This window comes from Gopherus evgoodei, chromosome 3 (assembly GCF_007399415.2).
Source record: "Gopherus evgoodei ecotype Sinaloan lineage chromosome 3, rGopEvg1_v1.p, whole genome shotgun sequence".
Lineage (NCBI taxonomy): Eukaryota > Metazoa > Chordata > Testudines > Testudinidae > Gopherus > Gopherus evgoodei.
Genome location: NC_044324.1, coordinates 119,847,722 through 119,868,773, shown reverse-complemented (window position 1 = coordinate 119,868,773; position 21,052 = coordinate 119,847,722). Strand labels below are relative to the sequence as shown.

The 21,052-nt window shown below is 41.5% G+C and overlaps 1 protein-coding gene across 4 annotated transcripts in view; it reads right to left on the bottom strand.

The window, feature by feature from the left end:
- The window catches only part of UTRN (utrophin), a 638,628-nt gene extending 622,265 nt beyond the window's left edge, over nt 1–16,363 (bottom strand). Inside the window, exons 1-2 of one of the 4 annotated variants that reach the window (XM_030556487.1) lie at nt 15,794–16,363; nt 14,108–14,274 (exon numbers count right to left, since the gene is read on the bottom strand). In XM_030556487.1, the coding sequence (XP_030412347.1) occupies nt 14,108–14,186 (79 nt within the window). In that variant the 5' untranslated portion in view covers nt 14,187–14,274; nt 15,794–16,363. Of the gene's footprint in view, nt 1–14,107; nt 14,275–14,980; nt 15,000–15,793 lie in introns of those variants that run through there. The other 3 variants (XM_030556489.1, XM_030556490.1, XM_030556488.1) reach the window with 3 other exon arrangements.
- Nucleotides 16,364–21,052: the final 4,689 nt, after the last annotated feature.

Here is a 21,052-nt window from a genome sequence, read left to right as displayed (position 1 = left end):
ATCAAAGAGCCTAGCAACTGCAGTGGAAGACTGAGAGGAACTCTGAAAAGGTAGGTGTAGGGGTAGCAAAGAAGGGCTGGAGGCACTGACAACAATCTGGAGCAGCCACTGGTCACAGTTTTCTTTAAAACTAAATTTATTTTCCAGTAGCCCAATAATTAGTACATGGTTAATTATGAAACAACTCTGTTTTCTCGATGAAAGTTAATGAAGCGTTTGAACTTGTATAAGATGCATTGACTTCAAAGAAGGTGGGGGGGGAGGGGAAATGAACTAGTGTGACAGCAGCTACTAGTGAGTCTTATTTCCCCTTCCCTCTGCTCAATTATGGAAGCACCGGTTGTGGTTCTATAATTCAAGTAGAGTTGAGTTTTGTATTTCAAATGAGATTACAGTCCATCCTCCCCAAAAATTACAGCACTCTCTCTTTTAGGATAGAATGAATTTTTTGAGAATTTATAAGTGAACCCATTAATTAGCTTAGGAGTTAGAATGAATTAGAAATGGCTTCTCTAAGAAATTTATTACCTTGCATCAGGCCATTCTTCTGTCCCAAATGATCTTAATAAAATAATGCAAACTCTTCAAACTGAGATACCCAACAACTAATCAGAAGGATTCCTCACTGCTTCTGGACACAAACAGTAGCAGAATGGAACATTCTCTACTACCTTCATGAGCCCAGAGAGCATATCCCTTCTTCTCCAATGAAGTCCTTGGCACTGTGATAGTCTAGCCCAGGGGTCGGCAACCTTTCAGAAGTGGTGTGCCGAGTCTTCATTTATTCACTCTAATTTAAGATTTCATGTGCCAGTAATACATTTTAATGTTTTTAGAAGGTCTCTTTCTATAAAGAAACTATTGTTGTATATAAAGTAAATAAAGGTTCTTAAAATGTTTAAGAAGCTTCATTTAAAATTAAATTAAAATGCAGCGCCCCCAGGGCCGGTGGCCAGGACCCTGGCAGTGTGATTGCCACTGAAAGGTCAGCTTGTGTGCCGCCTTTGGCATGCGTGTCATAGGTTGCCTACCCCGGTCTAGCCTTCAATACCAACCAGGCTAGACAGCTGCAATTCCTTCTGTCCAGGGCTGAAGACAGACTGACTCTCACATCACCCAGCAGCTGATTTATTGAGCAACAAAGGCCAGAGAGAACACATCACTCCTGTGCTCTGTGACTCCTGACGACCCCATATTTATTCACCATTTGAATTTAAAGTTTTACTCCTAATCTACAATGCTCTGAATGGACTACAACCAGGCTATATAAGAACTTGTCTGTGTGAGCACTTAGTTCCTGGAAAGTTGGGGTGAAAATTTACCCCCCATTAGCCTGCCAGGGACCAGTCGTCCACATTGACCCTGCTAACGTGCATTAACAGTTTGTTAATATGCTTTGATCTAGTCCTCCTTGAAATAAAACTAGAGCAAAGCACATTAACAAACTATTAATAGACATTAGCAGGATCCACACAGTCCGCGACACATCCCAATTTGCCATGGATTAAAGGCACAACTATACTAGAGCATTTATTTAACTATTCCCCCACCAACACAGCACTGTCCACACTGGCACTTATGCCAGTGTAACTTATATCACGGGGGGGGGGGAGGCGATGATTTAGTCACACCCCTGAGCAACACAAAATTATGCCAACATAAGCTGTAGCGTAGACATAGCCTAAATGTTCATATATACAAGCCTGAAGAGACCACTTATCAATCCACAAACAAACAAGTTGGGGGGACACTCTAAAGGGACACTATAGCTAAGCCCCATATGAAAATTCCTGAGCACAGGCGCAATAGCAAAAGCAGGAGAAATCTGAACATGTAATGCCATCCCAGAAGCCATCAGACCAAACCAGACAGTTTTCAGAGTTAACTGCAAGTTCCATCACTTCAGGACAGCCTTTCCCCAGCAAAAGGCCTTCTCTCACTACTGAAATCTGTTCCCACGGAGTCCCAGGAGGAAAAGAGCAGCAGTGCACATTTCTGGAAAGTCAAGGCAGAGAGTTGGGGCTCCCTTTGTGAGTATGCTAACCCTAGTTGTTGCTCAATGCCAGGCTATATCAGATAGATGTCTCAGAAGAATAAGATAAAAAGGGTGGACCTGTTGTGGCATTTAAATACCATTTAACCCAAACTCATTTTATGTAACAGCTTTTACATAGCTGTGTTTTAGTTCGAGACTAGAAATGTGCATGCTAGTCCCAACACTCACCTAACTGCCCAAACAAATTCATATATGCAGTATTTTCTTTGTGCATCCAAAATTGTTTGCTTTTTGTTTTCTTGCTGTTAAATACCATCCAAAATATTTAGCATTTTATCCATAACACTTTTTCCTTCTCGATAATTTGTGACTTAATATTTTTGGGGCGTAGTCCTTCCTAAAATTCCCTCCTTTGACACTTCAAATAGGGTGGAGAGGAGGGAACTACACGCTACATTTTAAAAAAAAAAAAAAAAAAAAAAAAGGCAGTACAGAGAGATTAACAAAAACTATTTGTTAAAATGTATTGTGAAAATGTTTCCAAAATATTTTGTTCCAAGACTCAAAACCTCGCATTTCTCCCAAGCTAACTGCATAAGCCAGCATCTGCCCTTAACTGCATACCTGGCCAATTCCATATCATTCTTAACCGAATTACTTTGTTCCACCTCCACCAGGTTTCATATAACTAGCAGATTTTTAAGGCCAGAAAGAAACACTTGGACGGCCTTGTCTAAACTTCCTGCACAACACAGTCCACAACTTCTGGGTGATTAGAATAAATTGTCACACGTTCCTTCTCAATATCCCACAGACAAAATATTTTTCTCAACTATATACATCCTCAATTCCAATCCACATGTCACTCAATCACAATTTCTTTCACTCACAAGTACCCAACATTTTTAAATACACAAGTTACTACTTTGTCCGCAAAAATATGCCACATTCTATCAGCACAATACACGTGCCAATCAGCAGGTTTTCCCACAGCTCTTCCATAGGTCAGACAACAAATTTTAACCCGCTCAAACTTGAAAGAAAACCTAGAGCACAACAGGTATATTGCTTAATTTTCAGAGGTGCTCAGCACCTGCTCCAAATGAAGTCATAGATATACAAGTTGGCAGAACCTCTGAAATCAGACACATGCTAAACGGGATGAAGGTATTAGTTAGCAATAATATTACTGTACAAGGAAACAATGAGACAATATTGGTCAGCATAACAAACAAACAGTGATCTCAGCACATCAGCAGCCTTGCCATCATCAAGTTCTTTTGTATGTGTAACTGAAGGGGAGTTTTAAGGAAGGATTTATATTTTAAAATCCTAATAATAAGCAGCAGGTGGAAGTGTAAAGCTTTTTCTAGCCTATACAGTGAATACTTTCTAAAGACATCACCACTCTAGTCCATGCTATTCCCTTTTACTTAACAGCTTCTCCCATGCTACTGAGGCTCACGTTCAGAATTGCTCAGCCAATCAGAAAGGAGTATATTGTGCAGGAGTACTCTGAACCTCACACTAATAGAATTTCTGGACACTAGAGGAAACTGCAGCTATAGTACACTTCCTGTAGATATTTTTCTGCCATGATTTCCAGTTTTGGAATATCCTTTTCTAGGTAGAAACCCACTCTGTTCCCTTTGTATTGCAAAGGAGAGAAAAGAGAACAGAAACTGTCTGTAGTCAGCTGAAGATATCCATATCTCTACTCCAGCATGGGAGAGGCCCCACAGGCAAAGAACTGGCTCTGACACCTTCTACTTTACAGCCTCTACCTCAGGGAGTGTGGAAAGATGTGTTGCAGGAAAGACCAGAGTTCAGCTGGAGCCCCTAGCTACTGTAACCCAGGGGGGAAGGGGTGCCCTGAGGATAGCAATCAGCTCCTCAACAGCCCCTCATTCTGCCAAGCCTAGCAAATGCACAAGGTAATTAACCCAGTAAGTGTTGCTGAGGAAGTGGGAGGTGTGCTTCTTCTCTCTCTCTCCCCCAGCCCCTTTATTGCTTTGTGTAGATCTGTTTGGCATTTCCTCATTTTGGCTTGCTTTCTGACTTTTGTTTCTGACTTGACTTTTGTGTCCCCCCTCCCCACTTACACACACACCCCCCTCAACATTAGCTAAGCTTCTGTATATGCCTTCCTAAGTCCAAGTCAGTTATGCATATGACTTCCTCAGGTCAATCACTGTATCATATTTCTTGACCACCTCTTAAAAATAACTCAGACATGTCCTAAGAAAAATCGCAGTTTTCACGTTCATGATGGTCCCCTTCTGGCCTTGGAATCTATGATCTAGTCTGACCTCCTGTGTAATATGGGCCATAGAACTTCCCCCAAAATAATTCCTAGAGCAGATATTTCAGGAAAAAAGTCAACCTTGATTTAAAAATGGTTAGTGATGACGAATCCACCATGACCCTTTGTAAATTCCTCCAATGGTTCTTTACTCACACTGTCAAAAATGTACCCCTTATTTTGAGCCTGAATGTGTCTAGGTTCAACTTTCAGCCATCGGACAATGTTATACCTTTCTCTCCAAAGTGTTTAAGTGTTCCTTTATTCTGCCTCCATTCAGAGTTTCTACTGCCTCCACAGCTGTTCCGCCTTGTATTTAGCTGTGACAGTACATTTCCCAAGCCAAAGGAGAGCTCTGTACAAGTCTGAAATCTTGTCTCTCACCAACAGAAGTTCATCCAATAAAAGATATTACCTCACCCACCTTGTCTCTTTAATATCCTGGGACCAATACAGCTACAACTACACTGCATTTTGCAGCTGCTGGCATTTATAAATCTGCAGTTTCTTGAATAATCCCATGGTCTTGACTTGTGTGGAACCATTTCCATTATTCTCTCTCTAGTCCCACAGAGGTTTATTTATCTGCCCAGTTACTTGTGCAGATATTTAAAATTCTCTTCCTTCACTTTGAATAAATTAATCACTTTCTGAAATTCTAGTTCATTTGGGTCCCTTCTTAATTCCAGAAATTTAACAGAGAAAACCAGACTCCTGACATGCGCTGACAATTAAGTTCTCCTTCCACCAACATAAGTCCACCAATGGAAACCACAGCCCCAACCGAAGGAAAAAAAAATGCAACTCCCCCCTGCACTGAGCTGGGAGCATTTCAGTATGCAGGAGGGAAAACAGCTGTTCTCTCCTGACTTTTGATTTCCATGAAGGGAGGGGTACTGTCCAGCACAATGAAGGCAGAATAACTTATTCAAAACATGCATAATCTTTACAGCTATAGATATTTCACAGCAGAGCATCTGTATCAGCTGAAGGATGGTCACAGTCAATTTGTTTTGCCCCTGTTCCCCACTCTCACCCCTTCTTAACACACTCTGAATTATATTTTCCCAGGCTCTTTGCCAGTCCTCCAAAACCAAAAGTGTTAGTTAAATATTGCCTTGCTCCTCTCTATTCATAGACGTGCGACACACTGTGCTTGCTCTACTAGGAGGAGTTTTCAGTGACAGAAAAGGTAATTAAGTAATTTTATGAAAGATCCCAGTAATGACATTTCAAGCCATTTAGCAAGGCTTAGCTTATATACTAAGTACAGTACTACAATCTTTAAGGACATTGTGTGTGTGTGTGTATATATAGATATATATAGATATATAGAATAGAGTAGAATTAAGAGGTTTCCACCTTAGATTAGACTCATCCCCTCTCTCCCCCCTCAAACTTGTGAATGCTAAAATCTTCCCCAAAAGAATGCACATTTGTATTAGGGGGTAGGGTTGACAAAGAATGTCGGCGGTCTGTCCAAGCATGTTACCTATACTTGTGTTTTCACTTTCCTCTGAATCTGTCTGTCATAAATATGGGAAATATGTTTGCTTAAAATCTATTACTTATACGATTCCAGGAACTAAAGAAGCTAGACATGAAGATTCATTGCTCGCAAACACAGTGGTGAAAACACTGTAGCCATGAAAGGCAGAAGAAGATGTGAAGATACTGCAATCACATTGATAGGAAAAGAAAATAGGTTAAGAATTTGAGGAAGAGGCACCCTCCCTGTTCCCACCTCAAACCTCTCAGTGGCTGCAATTCTAGTGCAATGATACGGTGGTGCTTGTTTGGTTGTTGTCTCTCCATCACAGTACTCTTGCATGGGGAGTTCAATTTGTTAATGCACTGACAGTTATTTATTTCTATTACCATAATGCCAGTCATATACCAGAACCCCTCAGAGCCCACCAGTATCCATGGCTCTTCCGCTCATTCCAGGCAATCAGGTCAGGTTTGGAAACAGGAAATCCTACTCAGAGGGCTGAAATCAGATCAGATTTTTCTACAAAACACAGAACAAAAAGATTGTCCCTTCCCTAAGGAGTTTACAATCTAAATATCAAGCAAATCACAACAGATGGATACAGGGAAGTAACATGAAACAATGAGATGATAGTAGTGACAGGTCATGACAGCTACCAAGACAGGTAACAGAAGTATTTCTGCTCCCCTGTTTATGTTTAGATCTGTTTCAGTTAGCCATTTTCTCCCTAGCTAAATAACTACACTTCTACCTTGATATAATGCTGTCCTCAGGAGCCAAAAAAATCTTACCGCGTTGTAGGTGAAACCACGTTATATTGAACTTGCTTTGATCCACCGGAGTGCACAGCCCTGCACCACACCAGAGCACTGCTCTACCATGTTCTGTCTGAATTTGTGTTATATAGGGTTGCATTATATCGAGGTAGAGGTGTATATACAAAGTGAATACGTAGACAAAAGGAGAAAAACTTGCTAACTTAAGTTTTAGCAATCTCAGGGGTTACTTATATTAATAGCTGCAAAATTTTCAGATGTGGTTTTCAAATTCACAAGGCACAATTTGCTAGAGACTCACAGCTTGAATTTAACAAGCAAAAAAGTTATTTAAGGAAGCACCCAGAAGCCTCAGAGAAAAGGCCTCATCCAAAGCCCATTTGAAATCAATGAGAGTCTCTCTGTTGACTTCAGTAGCCTTTGGATTCAGGCCAATCCCTTTAGTTCAAATTCTTTTATTAATGTTTAACAAGTTTCTGATTGCTACAATGGCATACACATACAAATGCTCAAAGTGATACCATCACCAGCTGGTTTCTTTACATCACCAGTTAGTTAACAGTTGCTTCACCAGGGCCGATTCCAGGCACCAATTCAGCAAGCAGGTGCTTTGGGCGGCCAAGGGAAAGGGGCAGCACGTCGGGTTCTTCGGCGGCGGGGCCCTCGGTCCCTCTCGGAGGGAAGGATCTGCCACCGAAGAAGAAAGCGGCACCGGTGGAGCTGACGCCGACCGCGGCTTTTTTTTTTTTTTTTCCCTTCTTCCCCTGCCGCTTGGGGCAGCAAAAAAACCATGGAGCCAGCCCTGTGCTTCACCTGGCAATTTTTGCACTTAAAAAAATAGATTATTAGGACATGTGTTGCATACAATATATTTAACACTCACTGTTTTATGGGCCATCATCCAAGAACTATGGAATGAACAAGTCTGCTTCTCAAAGCATGTCCCAGGGCAGGGAGATATCTTAGTCAACAGCTCTGTTTTGCTATCTAAATATCCTCACAAAACAGGCAGTCATACTTCTCTACAAAGACCAGTGTTAACTCTCAAAAGTGATCCTCACGAAAGAGCTCTCAAAATAAAGTACAATTTTTAGATCAGTTCTTCCAAGACTCTGTAAACCACATTTAATTTAATTAAAAATGAAAGCTAGATCAGGAGAATTAAGCTCCTACCAATCTACTCTTGTACCTTAAAACACACCTAAAGCACTCAGTAATATTCCAGAAATGTTTTGCCTGTCATGTCTTACTTCTTAATTATATACATTGCCATTGAAACTACCATGACAGATTTCAAGTGGGGCTTTTTCCTCAGTGTTTCATAATTAATCACAGCAAAAGTTAATCTGTTCTTCAAAACACACTGATGACAGACTGTTTTTCTCACCCACTATAAAGAACGCATCCCCTTGCATTCCTTCTTGAAAGCTTCTTTTCAAAACCAAACATAAAAGCACTTATTTCCCCAAAAAGGATCTTTTTAAAAAAAGAAAAGAAAAGAAAAAAAGAAAAAGGTACATTCTAGATTACATATAAAAATAAATAGTTTCTGTTATGGAAAACACACCCATGAAAATGATTTTTAAGGAATAATACAGACATATGTAAAGTCTGACCTATACCCATTTAATGTCTTCAGATGCATGCAATACCCTATATAACAGGGATAGGTAACCTACGGCACGTGTACCGAAGGTGGTACACGAGCTGATTTTCAGTGGCACTCACACTGCCTGGGTCCTGGCCACCAGTCCGGGGGGCTCTGCATTTTAAATTAATTTTAAATGAAGCTTCTTAAACATTTTTAAAACCTTATTTACTTTACACACAACAATAGTTTAGTTATATATTATAGACTTAAAGAAAGAGACCTTCTAAAAACGTGAAAATGTATTACCGGCACGCGAAACCTTAAATTAGAGTGAATAAATGAAGACTCAGCACACCACTTCTGAAAGGTTGCCAACCCCTGCTATATAAAATGGTAAATATTTTACTGAAAAATATAATATAACCATTCAATTGACAGATATGCTATAGTTTTTCAAGGAAAAAAACACTAATATTTGTGCACTAAGAAGAGAAGCTAACAGTAAATACAGTTCTTCTGCAAACCTTGGGTTGGCTTCCATGTAATTGCCAGGATTAAAATAGTTATTACACAATATAGTTTTGGTCACAATCATTATGTTATTCTAAACATTCAATAGATTTTTAAAAATAAAATACATCATTATGCAATACAGCTTTAATACACTGTCTAATCAAAGTATGTGCCTATATTTGTCTAGTATAAGTAGAGTATCTTCCAACATTTGATAACTAATAAATCCTAATCAGACATACTTAAAAAAACCCTCACACCCGCAAAAGACTCTTCTTTAGTACTATGTTTTAAAAGAAAGGTTACTGAATGAAACCAAATGTGTTTATGATTAGTCAAACAAACCAGTATCAGAGGGTAGCCGTGTTAGTCTGGATCTGTAAAAGCAGTAAAGAATCCTGTGGCACCTTATAGACTAACAGACGTTTTGGAGCATGAGCTTTCGTGGGTGAATACCCACTTCCTCAGATGCATGTAATGGAAATATCCAGGGGCAGGTATATATATATGTGTGCTAGCAAGCAAGCTAGAGATAACGAGGTCAGTTCAGTCAGGGAGGATGAGGCCATGTTCTAGCAGTTGAGGTGTGAAAACCAAGAGAGGAGAAACTGGTTCTGTAATTGGCAAGCCATTCACAGTCTTTGTTCAATCCTGAGCTGATGGTGTCAAATTTGCAGATGAACTGAAGCTCAGCAGTTTCTCTTTGAAGTCTGGTCCTGAAGTTTTTTTGCTGCAGGATGGCCACCTTAAGGTCTGCTATAGTATGGCCAGGGAGGTTGAAGTGCTCTCCTACAGGTTTTTGTATATTGCCATTCCTAATGTCTGATTTGTGTCCATTTATCCTTTTTCGTAGAGACTGTCCAGTTTGGCCGATGTACATAGCAGAGGGGCATTGCTGGCATATGATGGTGTATATTACATTGGTGGATGTGCAGGTGAATGAACCAGTGATGGTGTGGCTGATCTGGTTAGGTCCTGTGATGGTGTCGCTGTTGTAGATATGTGGGCAGAGTTGGCATCGAGGTTTGTTGCATGGATTGGTTCCTGAGCTAGAGTTATTATGGTGTGGTGTGCAGTTACTGGTGAGAATATGTTTCAGGTTGGCAGGTTGTCTGTGGGCAAGGATTGGCCTGCCACCCAAGGCCTGTGAAAGTGTGGGATCATTGTCCAGGATGGGTTGTAGATCCTTGATGATGCGTTGGAGGGGTTTTAGCTGGGGGCTGTATGCGATGGCCAGTGGAGTCCTGTTGGTTTCTCTCTTGGGTTTGTCTTGCAGTAGGAGGCTTCTGGGTACACGTCTGGCTCTGTTGATCTGTTTCCTTATTTCCTCATGCGGGTATTGTAGTTTTGAGAATGCTTGGTGGAAATTTTGTAGGTGTTGGTCTCTGTCTGAGGGGTTAGAGCAGGGTATTCTCAAGCATTTATGACTTACGAAGGCCACAGAAGTGCATCACTGTCTTGGAATATGCTTTCTTACTGATGATTGAAGATGACAGAATTGGTAATGCATTCAATAATGTGTTTAGAGCAGAGGTGGGGCAGGAGTCCGGGGGTGGAGGCACATCAGAAATGAGAGGAGGGGTTGGCTGGGGTGGCGGAGGGCAGTCAGGGAACAGGGGGGGTTGGGTGAGGCAGGAGTCCCCGGAGGGAGGAGGGGGTTGGGCCACGACTCCCTCCCCTAACCGGTCCTTCATACACAGTTTCCAAAACCCAGTGCAGCCCTCAGGCCAAAAAAAAAAAAAAAAAGTTCGCCCGCCCCAGTTTAGAGCCATTTACGCACTGGGTAACTCTTCCTAATTAAAAAAAAGGATGATGTACCACCCTCACAATCTGAACATACAAGAACTCCCACACATGGTGAATTTAAATCTTTGAATGACAGAACTAGATCTTGAACCAAAACTTTTCTATAAACGTTAGTATTTTTCCAAATATTCTTAAGAAACAGTTTTGAAGATATTAATATTTTATTTTAAAAAGGCAGGCATATAAAAGATCCGTCTCCCTGCAAATTGGTCATGAAATTGTGTAACCCAGGATTCTTTTTCTTTGTATAAATGATGTTTTTAAGTTGTACAAAAAACACCAAAAAAAAAAAGATGGAACTTTTATAGCAAATACCATATTCTTTAAAATTAATGGTATTTTTAAATTAAGTTATAGTTCACTTTTAATTCCATAAAATTGAGAAACAACATAAGACAAATGCAATGCAACACATGCTACATATCCTAGGAGAGTTGTAAGGCCTGATATACACCTCTACCCCGATATAACGTGACCCGATATAACACAAATTGGGATATAACATGGTAAAGCAGTGCTCGGGCGGGGGGGGGGGTGCTGCACATTCTGACAGATCAAAGCAAGTGCGATATAACAGTTTCACCTATAACGCGGTAAGATTTTTTGGCTCTCAAGGACAGCGTTATATCAAGATAAAGGTGTATTTTAATAAAATTACCATGAGTAAATACCATTTTAGCTCAACACACATTTCTATCAATGGTTTCATCAATTAAAATAGCTATTTCTATAATTTTCTATGCATTCATACTATCTGCTACTGAATTTTCCAAAGCCAACTAATTAAAGCATCAAATCTTACAAAGATTGGTTATATACTCAGTTTGACTGTCTTCTTAAGTTTATATTATATATTCTTTCCCTGCTGTCCCTTTTTTTTAATTCTGACATTCTACTGAACGCAAGTTACTATTTTACTGGTGAATTTTGCTCCCTAAATCATTAAAATAATCTGGGCATCCTAAACAACATCTTGTTTGGCAGCTTTGTTTATTTAGAAAAAGAACTAATAATGAATGGAAGAAAAGTTGGAAAAAAGTTAAATGTTTTGAATCTCACGGTCTATGGTTATTTATTATTGTCTGGCTCCTACCCCCAACACTTTTCCACAACAGTGAAAATGTAAATTGATAAAAATGCTTGAAAGTACATACTGATATTTGTCAAAACTATAAAAAAAATTGAAAAGCTGAATTCAGCCAAGTCTATTTATAAGTGGCACTATATTACCCTCCCACAGAGGACTCAAATTAGCTGCTTTTTTATAATCCCTACTATTTAAAAAAAAATCCTGCACCACAGTAATGAGAAATTTTAAACAAATATTCTGACAATTTAAATTGATGTGTAAATAAAAGTTTGACAAGCAGCTGTTTTCTTGCTTCCACTAATAATGAAAAGTTGTGCGTGCATACTTACATCTCAGAAGCAAAAACAATAAAGAGACCCTCCCTCACCATACAAGAAAATCAAAATAAAGACTCCTTATTTAGTCCCATCCCATATCCTCCCAAAAATATATTTGTGCAATCAGCTGTTAAAAATAATTTGGGAGCGTTTTATGAGAAGTTAATTATTTTATGCTAATATTTTTGTTGGACTCTGACCATTTGTATCTCTAGCATGAACAGCAACCCAAACTGAAAATACAAATGATTAATGGAAAGCAACCCAGTATTCCATTTAAGTGCCAACATGAATATCCCTTTAACTTTGCTTTTTCTCTCTCTCTCTTTCAGTGAGTTAAGAGGAGGGGGAAAGTATGCAAAATATATATTTTAGACCTGGCAATTGGCCTTTAATTTGTTGCTGTCTATGCTTGGATACATTATGTCCCTTTCATTAAAAAAATCCCTCCCACAGGCTTAGTTATAGGGGCTGGTTCAGATCTCAGCTATGTAGTGTAATAATTAACTTTAAAATATGTAGGGATGCATGCTGCATACTTGAGATCCAAATTTAGTTCTTAGGAGTTTTGAAAATGGGATATAAAAAAAATTCCATTTTCAATTTAGGCTAAAAAGTTGAATTAAGTCATTCCTGATTTTAGTATAAAAAATATCTTAAATTAATTTATTAGATGAGAGAAGTAAGGACTACTGTAGATAGGTGCAGGTCCATATCAGAACAATGGAAACTACAGTACATTCTATTTATACAGAGGACTTATCAAATACAGCAATGATTCCGCAAAATGCCTGCAAAAGTTATAGTATTTGTCACACACAAAAAAACAGGTGCTCACCAACCCAGAGTCCTTGACATATAGCAGACATTTCCAACCAGGTCAAATATAGCCCAGAACTTTAAAAAAAATATATATGAATTAAACCACAAATACTGTTTCACAAACTGTACTTCCAGAAGTTAAGAAAAAGCTTTCCACCCTCTGAACTCATGCACCAAAAATGGTGATTACTCAAAGCTGTGTTCAAAGGCCTGATGCAAAGACATCTGAAAAATCAATTGAAAGATTGCCGCTGATTTCAATGGGCTTTGAATCTGATCTCAAATTTGTATCCTACTTAATTTGTTATATAACCTGATTATACTAATTGCATATACATAATTTGAGTCTTATCTACCTGCATTTACACTAGGACACAAATATATTTTTTAATTACAAAGCGATTTTGTTACTATTGTAGTAAATGATTGGAAAAGTTCCAATTTGTTACATTGTGGATATCAAATACCCTGCCTTTAGGATAAAGCACTGAATTAGTAATCAGAGTGTGTTCAGTTTTTGTCTCTGCAAAACGATTTCCTGGGTGCCCTTAAGCAAGTCATTTCACCTCTGTAAAACGGGGTAACAGTTCCCTATTTATTGTAAGAATAACTTCATTAATGTTTGTGAAGCACTCACATACAACAGTAATAGGAACTACAGAAAGGCCCATAAGCGGAACATTTAAAAACAATTCTGAAAAGAACATTATCCAGAAACTGTTTCTTTGACACAAATGTTTTTGATACAGGATATGTCTGTGGTGCTAAAGTCAGACAGTAGCAAGTCAAAAAAGTAGATTCATTTTACAGCATACTAACAAACATATAAAGCACCTTACAGTGTTGCAACCTGTAGTAGCCATTTTCCACAGCTCGAAATAAACACAGAAGCAGCCGCCAAAACTGGGTTGCATAAGAGCACTTATTTAAACACTTGCTTATTTACAAAACTAGAGGTAATTATTTAAGATCCACCTCCTGCATTATAAAGAGATTTGGTTACCAATTTAGAGATATTCAATTATTATTTTTATACATACGCAGACACATTTTAGTTGTATGAAGAAGCCCCAGTTAGAATCAGGGCCTCCTAGTGCTAGATACTATACAAACATATAAAGAGATAAAAAAGTTGCAAGAACTTAAGAACAGGCCAAAGGTCCATCTAGCCCAGTATCCTGTCTTCCAACAGTGGCCAATGCCTGGTGCCCCAGAGGGAATCAACAGAACAGGTAATCATCAAGTAATCCATCCCCTGTGGCCAATTCCCAGCTTCTTGCAAACAGAAGCTAGGAATTTGTCAATTAAATGGCAGTTTGCATCACATAATTTGAGACATTTTCATCATCAATGATCTATAAAGAGAGAGAGAGATATACAACTTTGTTTTTCTGCAACCTACCAGATCTGGACTTAATGATATCACTGAATTCATTGTGTTCTCCACCAGGTCCTTCCTCTTGATCTGAAACCGTGGCCATTCTTTAACAGTCTTGAAAATCTTCTCTGGTATAATCTAAACTCTTCCAAAAACAGTTTCTATGTACAGGATTAGTTCAGCAACAATACCTAAAACATACAAGGAAAAAAGTAGTTAAGTGATCATTCCCTGTACTAAAACCAGAAGTTATTAAAATCTATACATGTGAACAATGGTATATGCTTGACATTCATACATGTTTTCAGTGCTTATCAAGTGTTATAAATATCACTGTCATTAAAAACTTCTGTTCCTTTTCCAATTAAAGAGCATTTCAACACAACTCACAAAGAAAAAAGATTAAAATTTTCTACTCTGATTACAATTCATACAGAAAAACACAGCCAAGGAAACTGCTTAATGTTAGTATACTGGGAAGTGCAAAATATACAAATGAAATGAAAATGAAGTCATTACTCTTTAAATCTAGGCGGGACATCAAAGACAGACTTTGGAGCAAAGATCAAGAATTATGAAGCTTGTCATAACTGGAATATCAGGATTCTATACCTGGCTTTGAAATCTTAGGTATTTGGAAATCAGTTCCAAGTTTCTTCCAATGCAACACTAATCAAACCACTATTAAGAACATTATCCTCACCACTTACTAGTCACTCTCCACAGAACAGAAACAAACTAGGACTGGCTGGCTTAACCCTTACTAATTATGAAGGAAGTTGTTTGCCAACTACCCCAGAGCCTGGATCAGTTCCCAGACTTTATATATACACACACTGGTCACAAAGTTATATAGGGGGTTCAGTGACTTGTCTCCTATAGAGTTTAGTCATATACCATGAAAGAGGAGCGTGACTTTTTCTTCTTCATCATCCCATCTTTTCCCACCCCCGACACACACACTTGTTTTCATCTAAATGACACCTGCAGAAAAGGAGAGCCCAGGGAGAAGAGAGAAAGAAGTAGCCTCGAGATATTATGTGGTGAGAAACAACTGTAACAAATCGGGTGGGAGAAGGGGAAAGAGGAAAGTGACCAAACAAGAGGTCAGATCACTAGAGCAACAACAAGGCGGGCTGCAAGTTGGATTCAACTGGTACACCACCATCTCCCCCCTCCCCGCCCCCGAGTGACCCAGAGCAACCTTTCCACCTATGGTCTCAATCGGGATCATCCCCACGGGCGGCGGGGCAGCGCTAGAGCGGACACAGCCCGCAAGCCCCCTGAGCCGCGAGGGGCTCCACTCCCTTGGGTCCAGGCGTCGCCCTGGCCCCTCCCTCGGGACCTGCTGCCAACCCCACAGGCGATTACCAGCAGCAGACACCACGTTACAGGCATTGTTCTTCCCACGCGCGCCCCAGCCCCGCGCGAGGGCGGGAAAGGCACCTGCAGCCCCACACGAGCCGCCCGCGGCCCCACACGCGGGCTAGGGGTCCTGGCTCCCCTCGAAAGGTTCTGGCTAATGTTGAACCCCCTGCCCCATTCGTGCGGGGGGCTCCCCCCCCGCACACCCGCCCCCCACGCGGGGAGAGAGCAAGCAATCCCGCAGGGGGAGCTCTCAGCCAGGACCCTCCGGAGCAGGGCACAACACCCCCGTCCCCTTCCTCGCGGGGGCGCCGGCGTCCCGCCCCCGGGCTAGCGCTTACTCACCAGCTCACCTACGGCGCTGCGTGGCCGGCCCCGCTGCACCCCGGGGCCGGAGAGCTCCAGCTTAACGTGAAGCGCCCCGGGCGGCAGCGCCTCTCCCCTGCGCCCGCCTGGCCTCCCCACCGCCGGAGCCGGGGCAAGCGGCTGCAGAAGTCGCCCCAAACAAGCGGCAACGGATGCAAAACACTCACTCGATTTTAAAAAAAAAAAAAACTTTTCCAGCTGAAGAATTCCTGCTTAATCTTCCCACCTCCGGAACACCTTCCTCCGCCCTCTCGCCGCGTCCTTCGGGAGTAGGAAGCGGCTCCAGCTGCGCCCTTTGCAGGCGAGCTCTCAGCAACTTTTTGTACAAGCTGTTGCTGTTCCTCCTGCTGCTGTGTTGGCCCCCGGGACTTCCCCTTTGTCTGTAGGTGAGACAGGACGGGGCTGAGGCTCTGGACGGGGCTGGCGCTAACCGCGCGTCTGCTTCCCTCCGACCAAGCGAGCAAGAGCTGGCAGGACAGGCAGCGTCCGGGCTACGAGTGCTCCCAGCTGCTGCTGCGCCGGGAACTTTGTTTGCTCCCAGAACCCCCCTCCCCGCCCTCCAGCTAGAGCAGTGGCTGCTGCTGCACGCTGGTTATGGGAAAGTGGCGTGGCAGCGTCATGTGACCGCCTGCCCTGTCAATCAGCCCTCGGAGATCCTCGGCACGGGACGCCAGACGCCTCTCCCCTACTCAGCCTCAGGTTGCCCTTCTGTCTGGGGTGCCTGCTCTCCCTCTGCAGCTTGGGTGAAGATTACAGGCTGTGTCTGCTAGCAGGGAAGGCTGTGCTCTGTGGGTGGTTCAGGACTCCACATTGTCAGAGCCCAGCTCCAAGTTGTTCCCTAGCTGGACTGAGCTACTTGAAGGAAGAGGAAAGTAGGGAAAGGACCCTGCACACTGAAGGAATGAGCTGGAGCAACCTGCATATTCAGAGACGGCCCTCCAAACCACATATCTGCATGTACAAATGGGATAATGGTGCACACATTTTTGCCAGTTTGTACATACAATTGACAGGCAGCGAAGAAATGCAAAACTTTTAAGCTAGACCAGAGTGTCTAGCTTAAAAAAGGTGGCCCTCTCTGTAGTCTAGGAGTTCAAATATTTTCCTGTCTAGGGGTTTTCTCCTCCTCTATATATTTGCTGACACTTTTCATTATTCTTTGCTAAATATATATCAATTGTCTATTTACCTCATTTTTCCACCTCAAGATCTTTCTGTGGATTCCTTTTCTCTTTAAATTTAACACATAAATCTCTGCCAGTTGGTGACAGCAGGAGAGGAGGAGTTTGCGCTGGACATTTGTTCTGTGGAATAACACTACTGAGGGGCAAAATAAAATGCAAGGGAGATGCTATAAATATATAATTTACTGCATTCTAGCTTCAAGTGGAATGAGTTTGTAAATAAGGTGAAGGGATGTTAACAACTGCAACACAAACAATGTCCTGAGTTCACTTTGATATGGTTTGCTGTTGTGAGCACAATCACATTTACAGTTAATTTTAAAGTTGTATATTGAGGGATTTTTAAAAATGAAAGAACGATTAAATTCATGCAGATTTGTGTATCGAGCAGGAGTTTGCTGTCCTGGGCATGTCTCATACATCTGCAGAACAGTTAAAGTCTCAGATTGTTTGGGTCTCATATCATAACATTACTACCATTTACAATGACATTACACCATAAATAAAGAACCTCAGCTCATGGGGTATTGACAGAACATGAAGTCACAGAGGTTGTGACATTATTAATCAAAATATTTATGTACCACCTCCTTGATTATCTTGCCTGTTTAGAATGTATAGGACAGGGGTACGTAACATATGGCACACATGCCGAAGGTGGCACACAAGCTGATTTTCAATGGCACTCACACTGCCCAGGTCCTGGCCACCAGTCCAGGAGGCTCTGCATTTTAATTTAATTTTAAAAGAAGCTTCTTAAACATTTACAAAACCTTATTTACTTTACATACAATAATAGTTTAGTTATATATTATAGACTTAGAAAGAGACCTTCTAAAAACATGAAAATGTATTACTGGCATGCAAAACCTTAAATCAGAGTGAATAAATGAAGACTTGGCACACCACTTCTGAAAGGTTGCTGACCCCTGGTATAGGACAAGGACTGTGTCTTACTATGTTTGTTGAGCATCTAGTACAAAGGTGTCCTGATTTGGGGCCTTTAGGTACTAGTGTAATACAAATAATTTTAAAAAAATTATATAAATGCCAATTGACATTGAGAAATTGGATAAATTCATACTTACCCTGGTAGAGACTCATTGCCAAAAGCAAAACCACTAAATAACAGTAGTCGATTTCAGGCCAGAAGGATGAGTTAGGTAATTTGCCTCCACAGTGAATGTGTCTATTGGCGTTAATGTAGTAATATAGTCTCTTTGACCCTTCATTCCTAGACAATGAAGTGAGACACAATGTTTTCTTGCATGTGAAACATTTTTAGGGAGATCAAAGAAGACATGCGCGCACACACACATACCCCTAGAATGATTAAAACGAGTCTGTCCACAATACTGGAAGATCACTGGACATAGTAGGGAATAGTGCAGAAACTGAGAAAAATGGTTCTATCATCTATATCAGTGATGTAAATAAAATAGACAGTGGAGGCTTATAACTTGCATGCCAAAGAAATATTGTACTAGTCTTACAGTAAGCACACAGGACTCAGATGCAGAAGGTAATTTAAGAAAAATAATCTCTCAGAACAGGGAGTCAGTCTTTTTGTTCTGAGTTTGTACAATACAGAGTTTTGTTAATAATGTAAAGCCTAGCACCCTGATATTTGATTGGGGCCCCTACTGCAATATAAATCTCTCTCTGCCCCAGTATCCCCACCTCTGAAACAGAAATAATAATACTAAACTACATCCCTACAGTTTTATGATTATTCATGTTTTGAAGCACTTTGATAGCCTCAGATCTGAAATGACAGGCACTATAGAAATGCAATGTTTTATTTATGTTAAAATCTAATTATGTAATATATCACACACCTCTATATGTGTTGTTTGATAACTTGTTTGGGGGTTTTGTTTGTTTGTTGTCTATTATATGTTACTCCGATAGATCAGTATAAAAAATAACTTGCATATATACAGAAACACATTTTGCTGCTTGCATTCCGCTTTACTGTTCTTAAATGAACAACTGTTCGCATACATATTATATTGTAATTCCACTATTATCCCAGAAATTCCCAGTACATACCGAATATCTATGCTTCAGTGCCTGAACAATAGCATGAAATAACACAACAGTAAAATTCCAGAATCCTGCTATAACAGAGCTTCCATAAATATAATAGCTGAAGATGACAAACACATGGATCTCTATGACTCAATACTTATCCAAGAGCAAGGAGTATCCTAGCAAGTTGGGGATGAAAAAGAAGTAATTTCTCACCGCTGTTGTTACCTAGTGGTCTAGGATTAGCAATGAGTCTAGCAATTCTTGAGTCTGCCTTAATGTATGTAGGGGAATCTTCAGTGAAAGGATGGAAAAAGAGGTCTGTCTTTTGGAAACTGGAGTGACATGATCAGAATCATTTCACACAGGTTACCAAAGAGCCATGGGACGGTAATAGCCTTCAGTCATTACACCTTGGGCTAGATTAAAAGGCTCTATATCCCATTACAAATTCTCTCAGCATCCAGTTACAAAATCCTGACTTTCATAAACTGACACCCACAGATCACCATAGTATCTTCACAGATCCAGTAACCACCCCAAACACACTAAGAAATCTATATCTCAAGCATTGAGATACCACAGAATCTGCTCCAAGTAGAAAGTCTCGGGTATACACTTTAACACACTTTAAACCACCTTCACCAAAGAACACTCCACCAGAGACGTAGATTGCACCATTAATGGGCCAACCAAATATCCCAAGAGAATCTGCTTCAGTATGGAAATAAACTCCCCTCCAACTGCACACTCATATAGGGTATCATGAAATACTTACAACCCATACCCAAAGGGGACCACATCCTGAATGAAATCTTTACTGAACATCCTCTTCTAGCCTTCAAACAACTGTCCAGCCTCTCCAAGCTCATCATCAGAGGCAAGCTCCCCACAGACCAGAACACACCAACTCAAAGCAGCAACAGACCCTGCCAGAACAATAGATGCAAAACCTTCAGATATATCTTCATTGCTACAATGATCAACACCCCCCCCACCCCACAACCAGTGTCCGATTAGCCACTGGGCTAACTGGGCCAATGCCCAGGGGCGCCAGCCAACTAAAGAGCCCCTGGAAAAAATCTGCAACCAGGCGGCGGAAGCCTGGAGCCCTGGCTGCCAGGTGAGCACGGTTGGGGAAACCCCCAAGGCCCAACCTGGCTCCCTGGCAGCAGCACTGGGTGACGGGATGGGGGAAGCCCCCTCCAGTAGCCCCCATCCCTGGCAGAAGCCATGGGATGGGGGACTCCCCCCAACAGCCTCCTTCAGCAGAAGCCCCCAGACAGGGGAAGCCCCAGTGCCCCTCACACGTCCACAGCAGAAGCCACAGGATGGCATGGGAAACCCGGGTGCCCAACACTACTCTTTAGCAGAAATGCCAGGTGGGTGCAGTGGGAGAAGCCCCAGTGCCCCGACCCTGGTCTCCCACAGAAGCACAGAAGATGCAGAGGGGAAGCCAAAATCCCGTTGCGGCCCTGGGACTGGAGGAGATGTCACTCCCCACTGTGCCCCGAGGTCGTGGCATGAGGACAGAGCTTCTCCAGTCTTGGGGCCGCAGTGGGGAGTGGCAGAAAGGAGCAAAAGGTTTGCAGGGCTACAGTAGGGGGCAGAATGGGAGGGACCCTGGGTGGAAGAGGAGCAGGTCCCAGCCCCAGGGAAGGGGCAGAAAGAGATGGGGCTGTGGCTGCAGCTGCAGGCAAAAGGGGTGTGCGAGGGGCCTCCCACTTGGTCTGGCCCAGGACCTCAGGAAACCTTAATCCACCTCTGCCCGCAACATACCTTTCAAGATCCATGGATCCTACATATGCTTATTACAACATGTGATATATCTCATCCAATATGCTAAGTGTCCCAATAACAACTATGTGGATGAAACTAGACAATCACTACTCTTTTGAACAAACTCACACAGAAAAATGATAAAAGACAAAAGCACCCAGTCACCGATGGGTGAACACTTTTCACAGAGTGATCACTCTGTATCTGACCTCTCCGCCCTTATCCTCAAAGGCAATCTGAACAA